Raw genomic sequence first — 20,404 nt, forward strand, 5'->3', positions numbered from 1 at the left:
TTCCCATTTCTGAGAGGCGTCCAGTGCGCTCCAATATCTGGCTGCTCAGAAAGAAGTCCCCTTGTGAAGCCACTGAGAGAGACTTACTCCCAGGTAAGTGGGCGCCGAGCTGGAATCGCGGAAGCGCAGCTTGAAGGCTGCGACCCTCATAAATGTAGGTGAGAGACGCGGGGCGTAGTTTTCTCTTGACTGCACGCAGCAAAGTTTCTGGCGAAGCTGGGCCTCCTTGTGTGTAGGGAAAACAAGGGAAAGGGGTGGGGTAATGGTGTAACCGACTAGCTAGCCATTGTTTTCTTAGGTGGCTTGACGCTGATACCCGTTATGTGCGTGACTCCTGCTTCCTGTGCACACATATTTTTGATTTTCTGTAAGATGGTGGAACTGTGAGTATAGTTAACGTTTTGCCCTCTGCTCGGGAAGCCTTAACTCTTAATCCTGTGTATAGTGCTAGCATTCTTCATGTAGTCAAAGGTACTCTGTTAATAGATTCACATGCCTTGGTTTTGGTTCAGAAGTCCAGTCAAAAACTGATTAAAAGGCTTGTTTTGTTAAATTATAATGATAGAAGAAGAAAAATATATCAGCTGTTTTCTTTAGAAGATTTAAGGACTTTAGAAGATGTTGGGTTGTTTTGTTTTTTGCAGACTCTCAAAGCAGGAATTCAGTTTGCTTTTCCTTTTGTCAAGCACAGTATATGTGAAACCAGGAAATGAAAAGGAATCTTTTCACTCTCTTTTGATTTCTGAAACAGGGGAAAGGACCACAAATGTCTTCAAGGAATGCATCGTCAGAGCGCAGACCAGGACAACACAGTCGGTCAGTCCATTATGATGAAGTGAATGTGGATTATTCTTCAGAAGAAGATGCTGAAAGGGATTTTCAAGATGCTGGACACATACTTAACACAGATCCCTTGCCACCACCTCTTCCACTACAGCCACCCTTTGGCCCTGAATTTTATCCAAGTGACAGCGAAGAAACTGCTGGAGCCTCTGATCTTAAACCAGTGAGAAAATTCATTCCAGACTCGTGGAAAAACTTCTTCAAAGGGAAAAGAGACGGCCCTGAATGGAATAAGCCAGTAGCTGCGATTTCTGGTGGAGCTGAATGCTCTCCACCATCATCTCCAACACTTACTCCGGTGAAGCCAGGCAATACTTCAGTTCCAAGCTCATACCAGGATCCTTATGGAGGATCGGGGGGAACCTACAATTCACGGAAAGAAGCTGAAGCTATGCTTCCACAAGATCCCTACGGTTCCCTAGATAGGCACACACAAACTGTTCTAGCATACAGTGAGAAAGTAGAAGCCTTTAATTTGAGATACTCTTACATGAAATCTTGGGCCGGCTTGCTCAGGATCCTGGGAGTTGCCGAACTGCTGTTGGGTGCAGCTGTGTTTGCCTGTGTTACAGCTTACATTCACAAGGACAATGAGTGGTACAACTTGTATGGCTACTCTCAGCCACATGGGGCAAGCAGCATGTATGGATATGGAGGGGGAAGCAGCATGTATGGAGGCTATTACTACAGTGGGCCTAAAACACCTTTCGTTCTTGTTCTTGCAGCACTTGTTTGGATAGTGACTGTTATAATTCTAGTACTTGGTATGTCCATGTATTACAGGACAATTCTTCTAGATTCCCACTGGTGGCCTTTAACCGAGTTTGGAATTAATGTTGCCTTGTTTATTTTGTATATGTCAGCTGCGATAGTCTATGTGAACGATGCTAACAGAGGAGGACTTTGCTACTACCCATTATTTAATACGCCAATGAACGCAATGTTTTGCCGTATAGAAGGGGGGCAGACAGCTGCAATTATCTTCTTGTTTGTAACAATGATAATCTATCTTGTTGGCGCAATCGTTTGCCTAAAACTATGGAGGCATGAAAGTGCACGGAAACAGCGAGAGCTTATGCAACAAGAGGTAAGTTCTGTAGAAAACAGTTGTTCCTACCATACATTTAGTTTGTAAAATACTGGTAGGTACTGTCATTTATTCACTGGCCTGGATCAGACACATAAATCTCAATTTACTAAAGCCAAGGTGTCCTAAAACCATGTGCTTGTGTCTTTTGTCCCCTTGCTACCCCATCTCTCCTTTGTGTAAGTAAACAATTATTAACCAAAAAAATCCCATTGCAGTACAAGGAGGAAACTTCGATAACCAGGACTGAAATAAACTGCCTGCTTCTATTGGAAACTATTGGAAAGCAAAGGAAATCCATATTTCACTAATGCAGGGATTGTTAATAATAATAATAATTTTTATTTATACCCCGCCCTCCCCAGCCAAGGCCAGGCTCAGAGCGGTTTACAAGCAATAATAAAAACAAGTTGAATTGATTGTTGAATTATGGCATGCCAAAAAAAGGAGGAAGGAAGGGGCAACATGAAACAGAGACCCAGGCACAAGGCTTGTGCAGAATTTGGCTTAATCAGCTAAGATAAATACATCTGAACCAGCCCACTATGTAGATGTTATGTCTCCTTACTGTTGTACTTGCTTCTGTTCTGTGTATGTGACCACATAATGTCAGTATAATAGATGGAGTTTGCTTGCGTATGCACCTAATCAAAAACAATACTTGTTAGCATACCTTCAGCAGTGTTAACTACACTGATACTACATTGTCTTGTGGAGACATATATCGGTGCTTTTGACCAGAGATTAAACTTTGCTGCCTTGCAACATTCCAGGATCTGAGAGCACCTCCTCCTCCCAAGTTTCTCTGCTTCCTACTTTCAAAGGAGAGTCAAAATATACCATTGCTGCTTCCAGATGGCCTAGCACCAAAAACAGACAGGGGAATCTTTTGGTCCTTTGCCCTTCCCTAATTCTGTCAGAAGGGGAAAGAAGAGCAGGACAGAGCTTCTTCTCCTTCATTTTTCCTGAAAATCCAGAATAGCTGGGACATTTTCAAAGAAAGATGAAGAGGAACACTACCAGCAGACACTACCAGTGAGGTTGCAAGGAAGGTTAGAAACAGTATGCAGCTCTTTCCACTGGTTGGATTTAGGGAGAAGCACAATCTCTTTTTGCCTTTTTTTTCCGCCCCAGATGTCTGTGTGTTAAGGCTTTTATTGTCTACATTTGCACACTTAATGATGATGTTTTTGGTTTTTTATTAGATGATAACGACGCAATCTTTTGCCCCAAAAAGGATGGTAAGAACAACACTTTTTTTCCTATATTCAAATGCTGGGTACTTTCAGGGCCTGAAGTACTTTAGTTTCAACAAGAATTCGGATAAAATAGGTAAAGGTTGAGACACGCTGACAACAGGGGCCACCAGAGAGGCAACTATCATAATCCTCTCCCATCAACCTGGGGATGAGGTGTATGTGATAGAATTGCACTCTTATTTCTGATCACTCTACTCCATGCTAAATTAGTACTGTTTAAAGTAGATTTACTGACTGTTATTGACTGTTAATATCCATTTTACATAGTATGAAGATGGCAGTCCCAAAGTAGCAACAAACGCAAAGAACCTCAAGTCTGTGGAACTGAAACCTGAACTACTCAATGGCCATATACCTGCAGGCCATATTCCTAAACCTATAGTGATGCCAGACTACTTAGCGTGAGTCTCTCTTCAACCTTCCTTTTGAAGCTTTCTCTTGGAGTGATAAATCCCAATGACCGACTACAGATGATCACATCTTGGCTTAATAATATATGAATGAATTGAGATGTGAGCCTTTTGCTCCTGCCTTCACAGCGTTAGCAAACAAACCAGGAAGTCTTCAGCTAGTCATAATTTTTCATTTCATCCAAACTAGGGAATTACATTTACTTGCTTTGGAACAAGTCAGCATATTAAACATTGGTTTGAAGTTGGTGTGATAACATGGCATGTTCTGAAGCCGGTAATCATCATTTTCCAGTTTGGATGAAACAGGAAACCATGAATAATGAAGGACTTTTTGGTTTAACCATGGCTTAAATTAGGTGACTTTGTGCTTGGTGGAAAAAGGTTTGTTTCTATATTATTGCTGACTTTTAACCACCTAATTATATTTTCATATTAGAACTATATCCGGAAATCAATGCCTTGTACAGCAGTGGTTCCATTCTGTTCTTGCAGATAATTGATTTTGAGTGCATAGTTTTTAGCTATAAAGCATTTCAAATTACATCATGCAAAGGAGACTTCCCATATTGATTTCTGTTAATTAAAAAAATGTTCTCTTTGAACTTTTGAGTTTGAATCACTTAGTATCAGGTGCCAATAACAATTTTATTGTTGACATATTGCCAAGCCCAAACCTCTATTCTAAAGCAGAGTCTGCAATTAGCCTGCCATCCAGGTTATAACCAATGAAATTGTTTGGGAAACAGTCCAGGTGATTTGACTAAATAAACCAAGTTGTACTCTACAGAGGGTGGGAGGTAATTTAAGATTGTTGTAGTCTTTTCTAATTTGAGTCACAATTTTCATGTGGCAATACATTTTTAAAGGTTTTTTTGTCTTTTCAAAAATCCATAATGCATACATTTGAAGCTTACATAGATGGTTGATCCTGTAGGACTAATTATAGTTTCTTACAGGAAATACCCAGCAATTCGTTCAGATGAGGAAAGAGACCGATATAAAGCTGTGTTTAATGATCAGTTTTCTGAATATAAAGAGCTTTCTGCTGAGGTTCATGCAGTCTTAAAGAAATTTGATGAACTAGATGCGTTGATGCAGAAACTTCCTCAGCAGCCTGGAAACACTCTTGTAAGTACTTACCATAATTGAGTATGGATTTAAAAATTGCATTTATAAGCAGTTTTGGCTGGAGTCACATGGCAACCTAGACATTGGATCACCACAATCCTTTACATTTAGCAAGCCAAAGACATTTTAGTTTGGTTGCTGCATAAAATTGTTGCTTGAGATAGCAGCGAAAAGCACTTGGTAGTTTACTGTCAGTCATCTAGCTGTGAAATTATTACCGTATTTTTTGCCCTATAGGACGCACTTTCCCCCCTCCAAAAATGAAGGGGAAATGTGTGTGCGTCCTATGGGGTGAATGCAGGCTTTCGCTGAAGCCTGGAGAGCGAGAGGGGTCGGTGTGCACCGACCCCTCTCTCCAGGCTTCAGGAAGCTGTCCGCAAGCCTTGGGAGCCCGCGGGATTTCCCGCCGGGCTCCCACGGCTTGCGGAGAGCTGCCTGCATCCCAAAGCCTGGGATGCACTGAGCTCAGCACGCCCCAGGCTTCGGGCTTCGCGCAGCTCTGTACAGGAGAGCTGCCTGCATCCCTGCGGACAGCAGCCTGTTCTGGGGGCTGGGGTCGGGGGAAGCTCGGGCTTCCTCCACCCCCGCCCCGTGCCTGGGGGGAAATAATTTTTTTCCCTTTATTTCCCCCCCCCCAAAAAAAAAACTAGGTGCGCCCTATGGGGCGAAAAATACAGTAGATTACTAGTAACCACCACATGCTCCCTTTTGTCCCATTCCCTTCAAAACCAGAAGGACCACCAATTTTTGAACTGAAGTAGCAATATTCAGGATTAGTATAACTTAGTTGTTATAGGGTTTTGCTGTTGTTCAGCTCCTGCAGTTTCAACCTAACAAAGCAGATGACCTCTCTAGGAATGGTATTCTGAACTTGTACTTTGGTTACATTAAAAAATATTAGGACAGAAGAAAATTAATATGTTATTTGTGGATATAATAGACATGATATTTTGAAATGCTGTTTTCCCCCCTCTACAGGAACATGACAGAATTGCAAATGTTTTGCAACAGTATAGAAAGAAAAAGAATGTGAGTTCTCATATCTACTTATTTATGTAATTACTGATTGTTAATGTGCATAATGTTTTAACAGAGCAGTAACAAAATACCCCTGCCCTGAGTTGATTAACATAGTAAATTGTGGCACGAGGAAGGCAAAGGGCAGAGAGGTAGGGAATAAGAATGAAGGGGAGGGTCAACAGGAAGACCATGTGTCCATTTTAATTGCACGTACTTCAGCTTTGTTTGGGTTGGAGATGAGGACTTTGCTTAAAAGTCTTCACATAAAAGGTGGATTTTGAGAGAGAATTTGAGGAAGGGGCATCAGAAAAAGAGGTGGTATCACTCAGTTCTAGCTGGCAGTTCCATTAATAAGGCTGAAAGTCATAAGTGGGTTTCCATTCAAATACTAGTTTCCATCCACAATGTGGTTAACATGACCTTCAGGATAAGAACTTGCCCTAGATTTAAGTTTTCATTATTCTGCATTGGATTATTTTTTAAAAAAATATTCATTGCATGTATACATTTAAATGTATTACTTCCCGATCTCAAATGTTAAGGTTTGCTGACAAAATATAAAAGAAACCCAGCAAAACAAAATAACACTTCATGAGATTTATTGAAATTACCCTTTGTGACTTGACCCACCTACCTCTGCAGGTTTCCACAAAATAAATTACTGATCTGTTTATTCTCTGTATTGCAGGATCCCACATTTCTTGAGAAAAAAGAACGTTGTGAATATTTAAAGAAAAAGCTTTCTCATATAAAACAGAGAATTCAAGATTATGACAAAGTTATGAATTGGAATGCTTAGGGGGACTTTATTTGCAAGGTTTTAGTTCAGTGGTTTTTTATATTTATTTATTGCCATAACTGTATAAACATTCTGCTGTGAAATGAATTTTTAAATCTTGTGAAATTTTATTACTGGGCTGACTGGCACATAATGCTAAACCATGGTTTACTGCTATTTGCACAAGCTGGAACAAGATTGAGCAAAGCCTTGGCTTTCTGTGCTCCCCTCTTCTCCCCTCATGCAGCTGAGAGGACTTTGGTTTCCAGCTAATCTGGGTTTGCCATTCAGAATCAGAGACTGTGGATTAAAAGTATAATAAGTTTTTGAAACAAGCCATCTTCAAACCATTATGAAGCTGGCTTGTTTAACTAACCAGCATTTTAAACAAGTTTTTCATTTGCTATTAACAAGAAGTCTGGGTTAATGGAAGCGACATGCTAGCATATATTCTTTCTTTCAGCCCCATAGGACGAGAAGGGAATAATGAGTGCTTAAACCCAAGACTTTAGTCATACTTCGGGTTGCGAATGCAGTGGGTTACGCGTTTTCAGGTTACGGATGCGCCAAACCCAGAAGTACGGGAACAGGTTACTTCTGGGTTTCGGAGCTCGTGCAGAACCGCTAAATCGCACTTTGTGCGTGTGCAGAAGCGCTGAATCACATCACACACACATGCGGCACTTCAGGTTGTGAACCTGCATGGATCACGTTCGCAACCTGAGGTTCCACTGTACTTGGACTCCTTCCTTTTTCCCACATGGTTTAGCATTGTGTGTGAGACAGGCCGTTATCTTGAACAAATTTTAAGGTTTTACTTCATTTATGTAAATTTTGTACTTTATGTTCCTGCTCCTTGATCATATATAAATGCAATTTGAGTGTTTCCTTTTGCTGCTTGATTATTTGCTTTTAATTTGGATGTTGGCTTCTTGTAAATGTGAATCTGTTGTGTCTGAAAGTACGATTGTGATAATTAAGTTTATATAACAGCCTGCCTGCTTGCTGGTGTGTGCACATAACACACACATTCCTAACTGCCCAACAAATTATCAGTACTGTCAGGCTGATTCCCTCTTTGAAAGGCTGAAGAGTCACTCTTACTTCCCAAGTAAGTAATGCTCTTAAGGCTAAGAGTGCTGATTTCCCAGTTCTCTGTGAACATGGTTCCCAGTGAAGTGTTGGGAACTCTCATATTCAGCACTAAGTGCTAAGTAGAGAAATTTTCATTCCTTTGTGTTGAGCACCATTTTTGTACAATGGGATTTGGAAACAGAAACCTGCTGCCCAAAGTTCTGCTTGCCAGGTTCCATGTTTAAGCAGCTCCTCCCCCTTGCCCAGTTCTTTCTGTTGTTACAATTCTTTGGGTCAGTTTCACAAACCAGTAAATACATTTTTTCCTATTTAAAAATACAGTGGTACCTCAGGTTACAGACACTTCAGGTTACAGACTCCGCTAACCCAGAAATAGTACCTCAGGTTAAGAACTTTGCTTCAGGATGAGAACAGAAATCGTGCTCCGGCGGTGCAGCGGCAGCGGGAGGCCCCGTTAGCTAAAGTGGTGCTTCAGGTTAGGAACTGTTTCAGGTTAAGAACGGACCTCCGGAACGAATTACGTACTTAACCCGAGGTACCACTGTACTAACTTTTCTGTCTACTACCTTATTCAGAAACTTTCTCTGTAGCTCTTAATCATGGAACGTTTAAATAACTGAAGCAGTCATTCAAGGGCCTACTTTTGCCTTGCAGCAAAATAATCAATTTGTATTAGTAAAGTTGATGGATCAAACCCCTGTCTAATTGTGCCACAACCTTCAAAAATTTATGAATGACTGCTGGGATACCTCAGTCGGTAGAGCATGAGACTCTTCATCTTGGGGTCATGGGTTTGACCCTGAGCATGGGCAAAAGATTCTTGCATTGCAGAGAATTGGACTAGATGACTTTCGTGGTCCCTTCCAAATCTACAATTTTATGATGTTTAAATTCAGAAAGCACTGTTCTCTGCTATGCGCAGCTCTCAAGTTCTCTCACTCAAGGACAAAAATGAGTTTTATAGTGACGACTGCCCTTATGGACGTGATGCAAAATACAGTGGTACCTCGGGTTCCATATGCTTCAGGTTACATACGCTTCAGGTTACAGACTCCACTAACCCAAAAATATTACCTCGGGTTAAGAACTTTGCTTCAGGATGAGAACAGAAATCACGCGGCGGCGGCACGGCAGCCGCGGGAGGCCCCATTAGCTAATGTGGTGCTTCAGGTTAAGAACGGACCTCCGGAACGAATTAAGTACTTAACCTGAGGAACCACTGTATATGAAAGGAGGAAGCTGAAGAAGGGCACCTGCATACTGCCTAAAAAGCAGATGAACCGCAAAGGAAGCTAAAGAAAATAGTTTTATTTGAAAAAAGTACAGCAATTGAATGGCATGTCTAATGCATTTTGAGTGTACCATAACCTCTTGTTCAGACAATAGTCATTTCTTTTCCCCAAAATATTATATTGTTTGCGCTTAATTGTAGAAGAAGGGGATTAGTTTCCTTACCTTTGGGAAAGGAGGTGGCTACAGCCTGATAAAAAGGTTTATAGTCAAACAAGCTAGGTAAGACATAAAACGCGAGTGCTACTGCAAATGAAGCAATGTTTTCACTTTGAGGTTTGTTTTTTGGTTTGAAAATTGGTGCTGATACCTTTTTCTTGGTGAAATTTATCCTTGCCAAATATTTAGCACTGAACTGCTGATAGAACTAATAATCTCAGGTGGAAAGGGGGGTTCATTTCAATCTTTCATTGCCCACACAACAGCTTACTATCCAATGTAACAGCAGATCCATATGTTGGAGTTTGTGTTCAGTGCATAAATTGCTGCTGCTGGATAAAGGTGACTATTTGTAAACATCTGTTCCCACCTGAACAGGAGGGGGGAATCCTTTGGTAAACATTGTGTGCCTGTCTACACTGTGCCTTATGGCAAACATTTGCATGTTTTAAACATTAGTATTTAGTATCTAGTATCTATTATCCTGATCTTTAAAGAAAATTTCAGCTGTTGGCAATCAACTTCTAATCTTTTGTACTGATTTTACAAAATATTTTTCTAATAAAAATAAGAGGCACTGAAACAGTTTTCTTCTTTGCTGAAAGAATAACCTTGTTCAATCTTTATTCTGAAATATGTTTCTACATCCCATAAAATGTCTATATAGAAACATATTATAACACACATCGCAGAGCTCATTGTGGTGTTAGCAAATTGTTTGACAGAAAACTATATTTTTATAAGTTTTCATTGTTCATTTTTTAAATCTAGGTTTCAGTTTCCAACATCCAGAAAGAATCGTGAAGTCATTTGTATCATGTTTCTTCTTATTTTATTATATGAACTTTATAAAATGTGAAGTGTCAAAAATTAAGAACAACAAAGTGTCATATGTTGTATGCTAAATATAGCATTTAAATACTTCTGTCCTTTGGTTTATATCCGGGGTCAGCAAACTTTTTCAGCAGGGGGCCAGTCCACTGTCCCTCAGACCTTGTGGGGGCTGGACTATATTTTGGAGGGGGGGGAATGAATGAATTCCTATGCCCCAGAGATGCATTTTAAATAAAATCTACTCATGTAAAAACACGCTGATTCCCGGACCATCCGTGGGCTGGATATGGCCCCCGGGCCCTAGGTTGCCTACCCATGGTCTATATTAATGATTTCGGCAGTGATAAGCTAATAAGATTGGATGTGGACTTTGGAAAAAAGTTAGAACTAAATTAATTAGTTTACTGAAATACCAACCTTTTGGACTAGTGTACACGTTGTGAATTTTGAGTATGTGCTGGGGGCACTAGTCACAGAATATGCCATGAGAGGCATGGTATAACACAAAATGCCTGTATGGAGAGTGTGGCATAACACAAAATTAAGAAACAGCCACCAATGTAAGTATGCTTTATCCTGCTGATGGAAATGACAATATTGATTTCTCTCTCACATACCAATGCTGTTGCTGCCCATCATATACAGACTTATTTAAAGTTACAGGTTCTCCTGCAGTAGTTCTGTTTTTCTCACCTGAAACCTTGCTGAGGGGCGTAGATCATTGCAGAAACTTGGGAGCAGCAGAGAAACTTGGGAACTGATAACCCTATCAGTGAAAAATTGTTACTAAATTTCTATACCTCCCTTCATCAGAAGCTCAAGGGTCGTTTACAATATAAAAACACAAAAATATTTAGCATAATAAACGAGCAAAAACAATAACCCACATACACAGTTTAAAAGGCCATAGATTGTATTTTAATTATTTATTACATTTCATATTGTCAGGGGTTCAGGGAGAGAAGAGCAGATGAGGGAGGAGACAGAGAGCGAGGGGGAAGAATCCCAGAGCGACGAGGAAGAGGATGACAATGACCAAAGGTCGTCCATGAGTCTGTCCAGTGAGTCGGAGGATTCCCAAAAGGAAGCCCCCCTGGTCAGGCCAAGGGGAGCCAAAGGGGGAAGCAGTCAGGAGCAGGGGAGCGAAGGGAGAACCCCCAGTGGGAGTTGGAGATCGGGGCCGGCTTCTCCGCCGGAACGGAGTGAAGGGGGTGGAGTTACCAGTGTGTCAGAGGGAGAAGAACAGGAAGCAGAGAGGGGAAGGAGATCGGGGCAAGACGTCCTGCCGGAAGGGGCGGAGAGTAGTACCGGGAGCAGTGTAGCGGTCGAGAGGAAGGTCAGAAGCAACGTACGCGCGCCAAGTTCAAATGTGGAGGCGCGCAGAAGTGAGGGAAGCCCTGGGGAGGAGCCTGGTCCCAAAGCGCGAAGGAGGGGGGAACAGGCGTCAGAGGATTCAGCCTCTGGGGAGTCCCGGCGGGAGGGAACCCAGGGGGGCAGAAAGACCCTGCAGAAAAGGAAGGAGAGGAAGAGGTGGTCCAGCACAAGCCTCTTAAACTGGTGCAGGGGCGGTACTGATTCAGAGGGTACTTCAGCGGTCTAAGCGTAACAGACGTAGAGCCACGGAGCTCGGATGTAAAGCCAACAATGTTCTTCAATAAAGACTTTTGTATATAAACTGGATTGGACTTGGGTCTCTCGTGAGCTGGGACCTCGGGTGGCTCTGACACATATGTATAAAACATGAGAATAAATTATATACAATTGCTTGGTTTGGTATAAACCCGTTGTTATCTCAATTCATATACAGCCATAGCTGGCATACCACATGAAACTAGTAAGAGACATTCCTTGTTGCAGATGTTACTTTGGCCTCAAAAGATACGTCTCCAGGAACAGACCCAAACCATACGCCACCTCCTTTAGGGGGAGTGCAACCCTGTCCAGAAGAGGCAACTGGCCTATACTGGGCACAGGAACCATCCCACCCACAAAGCCTCCACCTTCACAGGGTTTAAACTCAGTTTACTGGTCCTTCTCCAGTCAAGCACTGCATTAATGCATTGATCCAGGGCCTGTATAGCCTCTCCTGATACAGATGTTATGGAGAAACACAACTGTGTGTCATCAGCATACTGATGCCACCATGCTCCATAATTCCTAATGACAGCTCCCAGCAGGGTGGATTTGATTTAAATCAAATTGATTTAAATCACTAGTCAATAAGACTTGATTTAAATCAATAGTCAGTAAGACTTGATTTAAATCTTTTTTTTACAGAAAGACTCATTCTTGCTGGTGTAATCTTAATATATTTACAACCAGATTAAGGTTTCATTTTTTGAATAATAATTTTTCAGAGTAGTTTTTACAGTTATATCAAAAATTGCTGATTTTGTTATACTATTAGAAATACATAGACAGATAATTATGCAATTATTGTGAGGTTTAATAAGTTAACTTTATATTTGGACCACTTTTCTGCTGTACTTTATTGGAAGGAGAAAAATAATCATTTCCTTGATAACAATTTAAACAATTTATTTAACTAAAACAATAACATTATAGCATATGTATCCATGTTTGTTAACTGATGTGGTTAAACTTTTTCAAATAAAAAACTTAGACTGAGTTTTAGCACACATGAAAAACTTAAAACAAATCCTTATTTCCTGATGAATAGCCTTTGGACTATAATGTAACTTAAATAGAAAACTATCTTTAGAAAGATTTTTCCTCCAAAAGCACTTTATTTTAAAAATCCGATTTAAATTTAAAAAAAAAAATCTGATTTAAATTTAAAAAAACTGATTTTTTTTAAAAAAATCATTGATTTTTATCCACCCTGGCTCCCAATAGCGTCACACAGATGTTTAAATAACACTGGGGACAAAATTATGCCCTGCCAGAGCATTACCCAAACACTACTCTCTGGACTCAACCATATAGATAGGGACAGAACCACTGTAGTACAGTACCTCTGATACTCAATCTAATCACTTGATCCAGAAGGATACCATGACGGTAAGTGGTATCAAAAATTGATGATAAATCAAGTAGGAGTAACAAGGTTGTACTCCTGTTCCTCTCCCGATCATTCATTAGGGTGACCAAGTCCAATTCAGTCCTGAAACCAGGTCTAAACCCAGATTGAAGTGGCTCCAGATATTCAGTGTCATCCGGGAACACTTTCATAAACACCTAAAGTATGAGAAACAGCTTTTGAGCAAGAACAGACACATTCAGAATTGAAGACTATTGCCTGGGACACCTAATCAGCCTTTGTTGTGTTGCGTTACTCAGCAACCTGTTATTGTTTCGGGAGGAATAAATAAATCACAATGTTGAATTGTTCGACTTCAGCAATACATTATGACCTCTTTCGAAAAGCAAACATTAACTTGACCAGTTTTATGAAGGGTGGAAAATCCCTTGCATGTGTGCTATAATTTATTTTTTTTTAAATCCGTGTTAGAATTGTTACAGCAGAGCTAAAGCGTTAAACTGGTCTCCCTTCCATTGTTCTAGAAATATGTTTAACAATGCACTGCGAGAGCCACAGCAGTGTCAAATTGTTTCACGGTAAATGCCTGAATGGAAAGATGGCAAATGCTGTAGTACAATCACATGATGACTATGCCCAGTGGTGATGATAGTATTTTTTAAGAATGCTATTAAGAAAGTCATTCATAGTGGGTTACACAATTCAATGATAGTTCTTTTAGACATAATGAAAAGAGTTTGGACATTTAGGAATGATGGTTTTTCTGTCTGCAGAAGAATATTTTAAGCTAATATAAAAAGGTGATATTAATTATTTTGAAACTGAATGTTGCATTAAATGTATAGAAGGAAGAAGTACAAACTTCTGGAAGAGCTGGCTCAGCTTCTTTTTCACAGTGGCAGTAGGGAAGTAAATACAGAACATGTTAGAAACTTATTATAGCATTGGTACAATGTGGAAACTCATATTTTCATTACTATTTGAATGCTGCAAATGTGAAGAGTTGCTAATATGCGTATTAATGTACCGTATTTTTCTGTGTATAAGATTATATTTTCCCCTACATCTTTGAAGTTTAAAATAAGGGGCAGGGCCGTCTTATACACAGATAGTGCATAGTGTATTTTCTTAATTTTGATTCCCCCAAAATGGAGGGAGTCTTATACACGGAACAATATGGTATTTAAAAAACACAAAAATACTTGTGGCTTAATACTTCAATCATGAAGAATGTTTAGTGTTTCCTTTTGTTTTTGTGCTTTTTTTTTGTTTGTTTGTTCCTGTTGAGATGAAAAAGCGACTACATGCAATAGCTAGGATCTAAAGCTCTCTGAAACTTAACTTTGTACTCCCATGGGAGGTTTGAACCAGGGTTTGTTGGACAGAAGCAATTGGCCTTCATGTCACATGACAAAGTGCTTTTGAACCTGTTAGAAACAGTATGCGATATGGAGTGATAGGTTTTGCTAGACAAAGGAAAAGCAGCCAAAAATGCCAGTAGGCATGTGAAGCTATTAACAGCTCCGAAAGTGGCTCTCTGGATTCTGGCCAATATTGTTATGAACCATGCATTTATGAACTAGAAATTGTTGTTTTATTGTTCTTTAGGAGGTTTTGTGGAAGGTATTTTATTATGTTAGTTGATATACTATTGTTTTAAAATAAGAGAGCACAGCGAGGGCCTTCTTGGTAGTTCCTCTGTCCTCAGAGCTGGAGGGGAGGGGGGGTGACGGCCTTAAACTGTGGAACTGCCTCTCCACAGAATTACATCTGGTATCTTCAATAAATATAGCTTTTGGAGAATGCTATATTGTTTTGACATACAAGGTATATGTTTTTAGGACCCATGTTATTTTTATGGTTGCAATTTGTTTTAATTTGTTGTTAATATTGTGTTTTAATGCTGTAACCCGCCCTTTGACCTTAGGGTAAAGGACAGGTAATTAATAGATAAATAATAAAACATAATCTGCCCTAGATGAATTTTTATTCATAAAGGTAGCATATAAATACTTTAAAATAAATATTGGGGCAATGACTTCCTGCTGTTAAGTGTACATTGTGCAAGGAAGTATTTAATGTGTTGCCTTTTATTAGCATGATATATAAACAATATCAGTTTGTTTATCATACTGAACCCAGGCTCTGCTGCTTTGAAAGTCAAGAAGCTGCAGGTGTTTAGAAATGTAATAATCTCTGCTGAATTAAACATTACTATACATTTCAATCCCACTGTGTGTGGCCCATCCTTGAGGTTTTTTATCCTGGGGCATGTAGCAGCTTTCTCTTTGGATACAACTTCTGTCAAAACTTAATCTGTATGTTCCCAATTCACTTTAATGCTTGATATCCTCTTTTTCAATATAATTATGTCAGAGAAGGGTGCCAGGGAAATTATTAAGTCATAAATCAAAGCATTATGCAAGAAAGAGGAAATGAAAGCCTAAGGTAAAGGGGAAATATTTAAATAGAACGATGCAACTCTTGTTATAGCTGAACTTATCCATGCTTAATCATTAGGATTTGTCAACCTCTTTAATTACTTGTTTGCGAGCACGTGAATCATGAGATGAACGAAAGAGTTTCCTAACTGCTAAATCTACACAAATACATATGTATTTATGCAAGAAGCCTACTCATTTATAACCATGTCGAGGAAATTTGTTAAACTCTTCCAGCAGGTGTTCAGTTTAGCACATGGCAAGGTATTCCTAGAAATGTTTTATTCAATATTTTGCTACCAGACTCTTCAGGTGAGGGACAGTGTGCCGGTATAGTTTTCATCAAAAGCAGATGGACTGATTTATTTCCTATTCCAAAATAGAAATAACTAAATTTGTTTTAAACTGGTTTTAATGTTTTATTTTATAGTGCTGTAACACACCCTAGGATAAAGGGCAGGTAATACATTAAATAAATAAATAAATAAATAAATAAATAACCCAACATTCATTCATTCATTCTCCTGCTATGATACATCACTGAAGCAAAGCATTTCAAGTGGAATGTATGCAATCACCTAAACTGCAGAATCATCTCTGGCTGCCTTTAGGTGTAACACCAAACCATTGTTTAGCTGCTATGTGAATTACCCATGCCTCCTTCCTGGGCTTGTGTGCTTTCCCCCTCCTCTCTTTTCACCCACATGGTGGGAGGAGATGGGAGCTTAGAAGCTTTTTGTTTTTATGCTTCTGAACATAAGAAGAGCCTGTTGAATCAGGCCAATGGCCCATCTAGTCCAGCATCTTGTTCTCACTGTGGCTACCTAGATATTTGTAGGAAACCGCAGATAGGACATGAACACAAGAGTACAGTAGTCTCCCGTCTTGTGGTTTTCAGCCACTGGTTTTCAGAAGAATCACCATTTCCAGCAGTGAGGCAGAGCACAGCGGTTATGGTTATTAGCCACTGATGTCACTCTCATCCATAAATTTGTCTAATCCTCATTTGAAGAGCTCAAAGTTTGATGGCCGTCATTGCCCCCTGTGGAAATGAGTTCCACAGTTTAACTATGCTTGTGTGTAGAAGTTCTTTCTTTTATCTCTCCTGAATCTTCCAACATGCAGCTTGATCGGATGTCCATGAGAATTGTGGAACCCACAATTCGGGTTGGTTTCAAACAAAGTCACCTTCAGACCATAGATATGACAATGGCTTGCTGAAACTAGCCTGGTCTGTGACATTTGCAGTGTAGGTTTGAGTCCTGGGAGCTCCTTCTCCTTAGCCCCTGACTAGAGATGTGAAGGCCCATGAAAATTGGAAATTGGGGGGACCACTGGAATATATCTATGAGAAATGCTGACTCAACCAACTCAAACTGCGTAGTTTAAAGATTTTTGTGCGAGACAATGCAGAATTCAAATTTCTATGTATATTGGATAATAATAATAATAATAATAATAATAATAATAATAATAATAATTTATTATTTATACCCCGCCCATCTGGCTGGGCCTCCCCAGCCACTCTGGGCGGCTTCCATAAAAACCAAAAATACAGTACAGTAAAATATCACACGTTAAAAACTTCCCTGAACAGGGCTGCCTTAAGATGTCTTCTGAATGTCAGGTAGTTGTTTATCGCTTTGACATCTGCTGGAAGGGCGTTCCACAGGGTGGGCGCCACTACCGAGAAGGCCCTCTGCCTGGTTCCCTGTAGCTTTGCTTCTCGCAATGAGGGAACCGCCAGAAGGCCCTCGGCGCTGGACCTCAGCGTCCGGGCAGAATGATGGGGGTGGAGACGCTCCTTCAGGTATACTGGACCGAGGCCGTTTAGGGCTTTAAAGGTCAGCACCAACACTTTGAATTGTGCTCGGAAACATACTGGGAGCCAATGTAGGTCTTTCAAGACCGGTGTTATATGGTCTTGGCGGCCGCTCCCAGTCACCAGTCTAGCTGCCGCATTCTGGATTAGTTGTAGTTTCCGAGTCACCTTCAAAGGTAGCCCCACGTAGAGTGCATTGCAGTAGTCCAAGCGGGAGATAACCAGAGCATGCACCACTCTGGCGAGACAGTCTGCAGGCAGATAGGGTCTCAGCCTACGTACCAGATGGAGCTGGTAAACAGCTGCCCTGGACACAGATTTGACCTGTGCCTCCATGGACAGCTGTGAGTCCAAAATGACTCCCAGGTTGGGAGGACACCTGGTCCTTCAGGGGCACAGTTACCCCATTCAGGACCAGGGAATCCTCCACACCTGCCCGCCTCCTGTCCCCCAGAAACAGTACTTGTGTCTTGTCAGGATTCAACCTCAATCTGTTAGCCGCCATCCATCCTCCAACCGCCTCCAGACACTCACACAGGACCTTCACTGCCCTCTCTGGTTATGATTTAAAAGAGAGGTAGAGCTGGGTATCATCTGCATACTGATGAACACCCAGCCCAAACCTCCTGATGATCTCTCCCAGCGGCTGCATGTAAATGTTGAAAAGCATGGGGGAGAGGACAGAACCCTGAGGCACCCCACAAGTGAGAGCCCAGGGGTCTGAACACTCACCCCCCCCCCACCACTTTCTGAACACGGCCCAGGAGGAAGGAGCGGAACCACTGTAGGACAGTGCCCCCATCTCCCAGCCCCTCAAGACGGTCCAGAAGGATGTTATGGTCGATGGTATCAAACGCCGCTGAGAGATCCAGCAGAACTAGGAAACAGCTCTCACCTTTGTCCCTAGCCCGCCGGAGATCATCAACCAGTGCGACCAAGGCAGTTTCAGTCCCATGATGAGGCCTGAATCCCGACTGGAAGGGATCCAAATGGTCCACTTCTGGTGTGCATAACACACCAATCCAAGATACATTTCTACATTTAAATGTGAACCTCAGCTCTGCTGTCTTCTCAGCATGGAGACAAACAAAAGAGGACGACTTCACCCCAGTGTGGCTCCCCTTTATTAAATACACAGCCCAACAAGACAACAACAGGAACCCATCAACAGTATATGAATCAATATGGCTAAGTTGACCCAACAACCCCCTCCCCTTCACACACTCAAACAAAACTCATTGCAGTCAACTACAGTGGTACCTCAGATTACATACGCTTCAGGTTACAGACTCCGCTAACCCAAAAATAGTGCTTCAGGTTAAGAACTTTGCTTCAGGATGAGAACAGAAATCTTGCTCCAGCAGCGTGGCGGCAGCAGGAGGCCCCATGAGCTAAAGTGGTACTTCAGGTTAAGAACAGTTTCAGGTTAAGTACGGACCTCCGGAACGAATTAAGTACTTAACCTGAGGTACCACTGTACTGTAAGGGCAGCTAATCATGCCCTGCCCCCCCACCAATGCCTCTCGCCGCCAACAAAAACAAATAAATGAATAGAAATAGAACCTACCCATGTGACACTGACAAAAAAAACCTTACACATACACTATGTAGAAGAATGAAAGTTCTCCCCCCCCCCACCGCTCTCCCTCCTCACCTCTCTTTCTTCTCCTACAACTTTATACTGTCTAACACCAGTGTCTCACACGGAATATGAATTATCTGTAGAAAGAACTCTGAACTGAAAGCATAGATGCCGTACGTACTTTTGTAACCCAATAAAAATTAATAAAAACTTTTTTTAATTAAAAAAAAGCTTTGCCTTCTTCTGGAGACCTTTGATCTAGTTTGGAGACACTCCCTTGAGCCTGACCTTTTCTCCTCTCCCTTCCAGTCTGTTTACTGAACTGGGAATAAACTCTGCTAAACAGAATGCAATTTAATTCGAAGTACGCTTGCATCAGATTGTTCTGTAATGTTTATAAATATGCAAAACATGATTATACATGCTAATTAAGCCATAAAAATACTGTTTATGCTGTTAAAACTAAAATAAGTTTAGATTTCATGGGGGTAAAGGTTGTATCCAAACCTCTGTGAGTCGTGTTCCACTCATGCAGTGGGACGTCCCTTTCCTCCCCTCACAGGTCTCCAAAATCTGCTCTGGAGGATCGCCCAACTCTCCAGGGCAGATTTTGAGCATGTGCAGAGGGCTGCACAGGAGAGGAGAGTTCCAGTGTGCAAGTGATCAGAATAGCACTGTTGGCTACAACACACAATATTGCATATATTTAAATAAATAGACAAATAAAACTACCCTCCTCACAAAAACCTAGAAAAATTGCTTTTCTGAAGATTTTACATCATAGAGACAGGACTTTTTTATGGGCATGCAAAGTTCTCCCTGGTGGAGCTCAAACTCCCATTTCCTGATTCCCAACTTCATGGCCATTCAGTGAAACATTGAAAGTTGCTGCTATCAGTATGTGTCTGTGGCTACCCTTGTTGTGTGTCCTGGCTGCTTTGTTTTGGCTGCTTGGCAAAAAGAAAAAAGAAAACAAAAAGTACCGTATTTCACTCTCTGTGTCTGAAGGGAATTGGAGTCCAAAACTTCAGGAGGCTCCAGGATGGGGAAAGGTTATGTAAACAAGACTGAGCTGGATGGCTCTTTGGTCTGTATGAGTGCACAATGGAGCTTCCCATGTTCCTCTCTATACCCCCTGCAGATTTGTACCGAATCTTCTAATTGTGCACATTTTTCTCATTCTGAATACTTTCTAAACATTTTATCATGTTGGTTTTGTGGTTGTATGCCAAGGCCTTCCCACTAACTAGTATATGAGTGCTTTTCAAGGAGGAAAATAACACTTCTGTCAACAAAACAAGGTGGTCAGCAACACAGACATAAGTGGCTGGCTCACCATCATCTTTGGCACATCATGGAAATAAACATCTCTAGAAAACTCTGTGGTTCTCTAGTCCCAAAACATATTACATCTATCGCTGAGACAGGAACATTTTAACTGATAACTTATCTCATGGAATCACTGGGTAACAATTATACATAACAACATCCTCTTTCTACACTCCCGCTCATTTAATCACACCCACTGTCGATTCTGTAAGTTCTGAAAAACAACATGTTATGAGTTTGGGGTGGGGGTGGGCAGTAGGCTGTAGGCTGTAGGTGGAGACCCTTCTATTACTTGGGAGCCCTCTTCTAATTCTTGGAATAGC

At 41.1% G+C, this 20,404-nt stretch overlaps 1 protein-coding gene and 1 long non-coding RNA gene across 3 annotated transcripts in view; both read left to right on the top strand.

Annotated features, from left to right (window-relative positions):
* The window catches only part of LOC309380361, a 194,036-nt gene extending 184,381 nt beyond the window's left edge, over positions 1 to 9,655 (top strand). The window contains exon 3 of the long non-coding RNA XR_014172873.1: positions 8,794 to 9,655. This is a non-coding gene — a long non-coding RNA (uncharacterized lncRNA). The remainder of the gene's footprint in view (positions 1 to 8,793) is intronic.
* MARVELD2 (MARVEL domain containing 2) lies at positions 85 to 7,220 on the top strand. 2 transcript variants are annotated; one of them, XM_081930165.1, is made up of 7 exons: positions 85 to 93; positions 752 to 1,930; positions 3,136 to 3,171; positions 3,457 to 3,590; positions 4,559 to 4,730; positions 5,709 to 5,759; positions 6,439 to 7,220. In XM_081930165.1, the coding sequence occupies exons 2-7, from the start codon at positions 767 to 769 to the stop codon at positions 6,547 to 6,549; spliced, it is 1,668 nt and encodes a 555-aa protein (XP_081786291.1). In that variant the 5' UTR covers positions 85 to 93; positions 752 to 766; the 3' UTR covers positions 6,550 to 7,220. The 2 variants fall into 2 exon arrangements, with proteins under 2 accessions (XP_081786291.1, XP_081786290.1); XM_081930164.1 differs by lacking the exon at positions 85 to 93 and adding an exon at positions 301 to 383.
* Positions 9,656 to 20,404: the final 10,749 nt, after the last annotated feature.

The sequence above is a fragment of the Podarcis melisellensis genome, assembly GCF_964234715.1.
Source record: "Podarcis melisellensis genome assembly, chromosome: 11".
NCBI classification, from domain to species: Eukaryota; Metazoa; Chordata; class Lepidosauria; order Squamata; family Lacertidae; genus Podarcis; species Podarcis melisellensis.

What these genes read in the sequence shown, in the direction of transcription:
- MARVELD2 (XM_081930165.1), top strand. Translation starts at nt 767, where the DNA reads ATGTCTTCAAGGAATGCATCGTCAGAGCGCAGACCAGGACAACACAGT. An exon ending in GAGAGCTTATGCAACAAGAG is followed by an intron (nt 1,931 to 3,135) that starts GTAAGTTCTGTA and finishes GTTTTTTATTAG; the next exon opens with ATGATAACGACGCAATCTTT. An exon ending in GTGATGCCAGACTACTTAGC is followed by an intron (nt 3,591 to 4,558) that starts GTGAGTCTCTCT and finishes AGTTTCTTACAG; the next exon opens with GAAATACCCAGCAATTCGTT.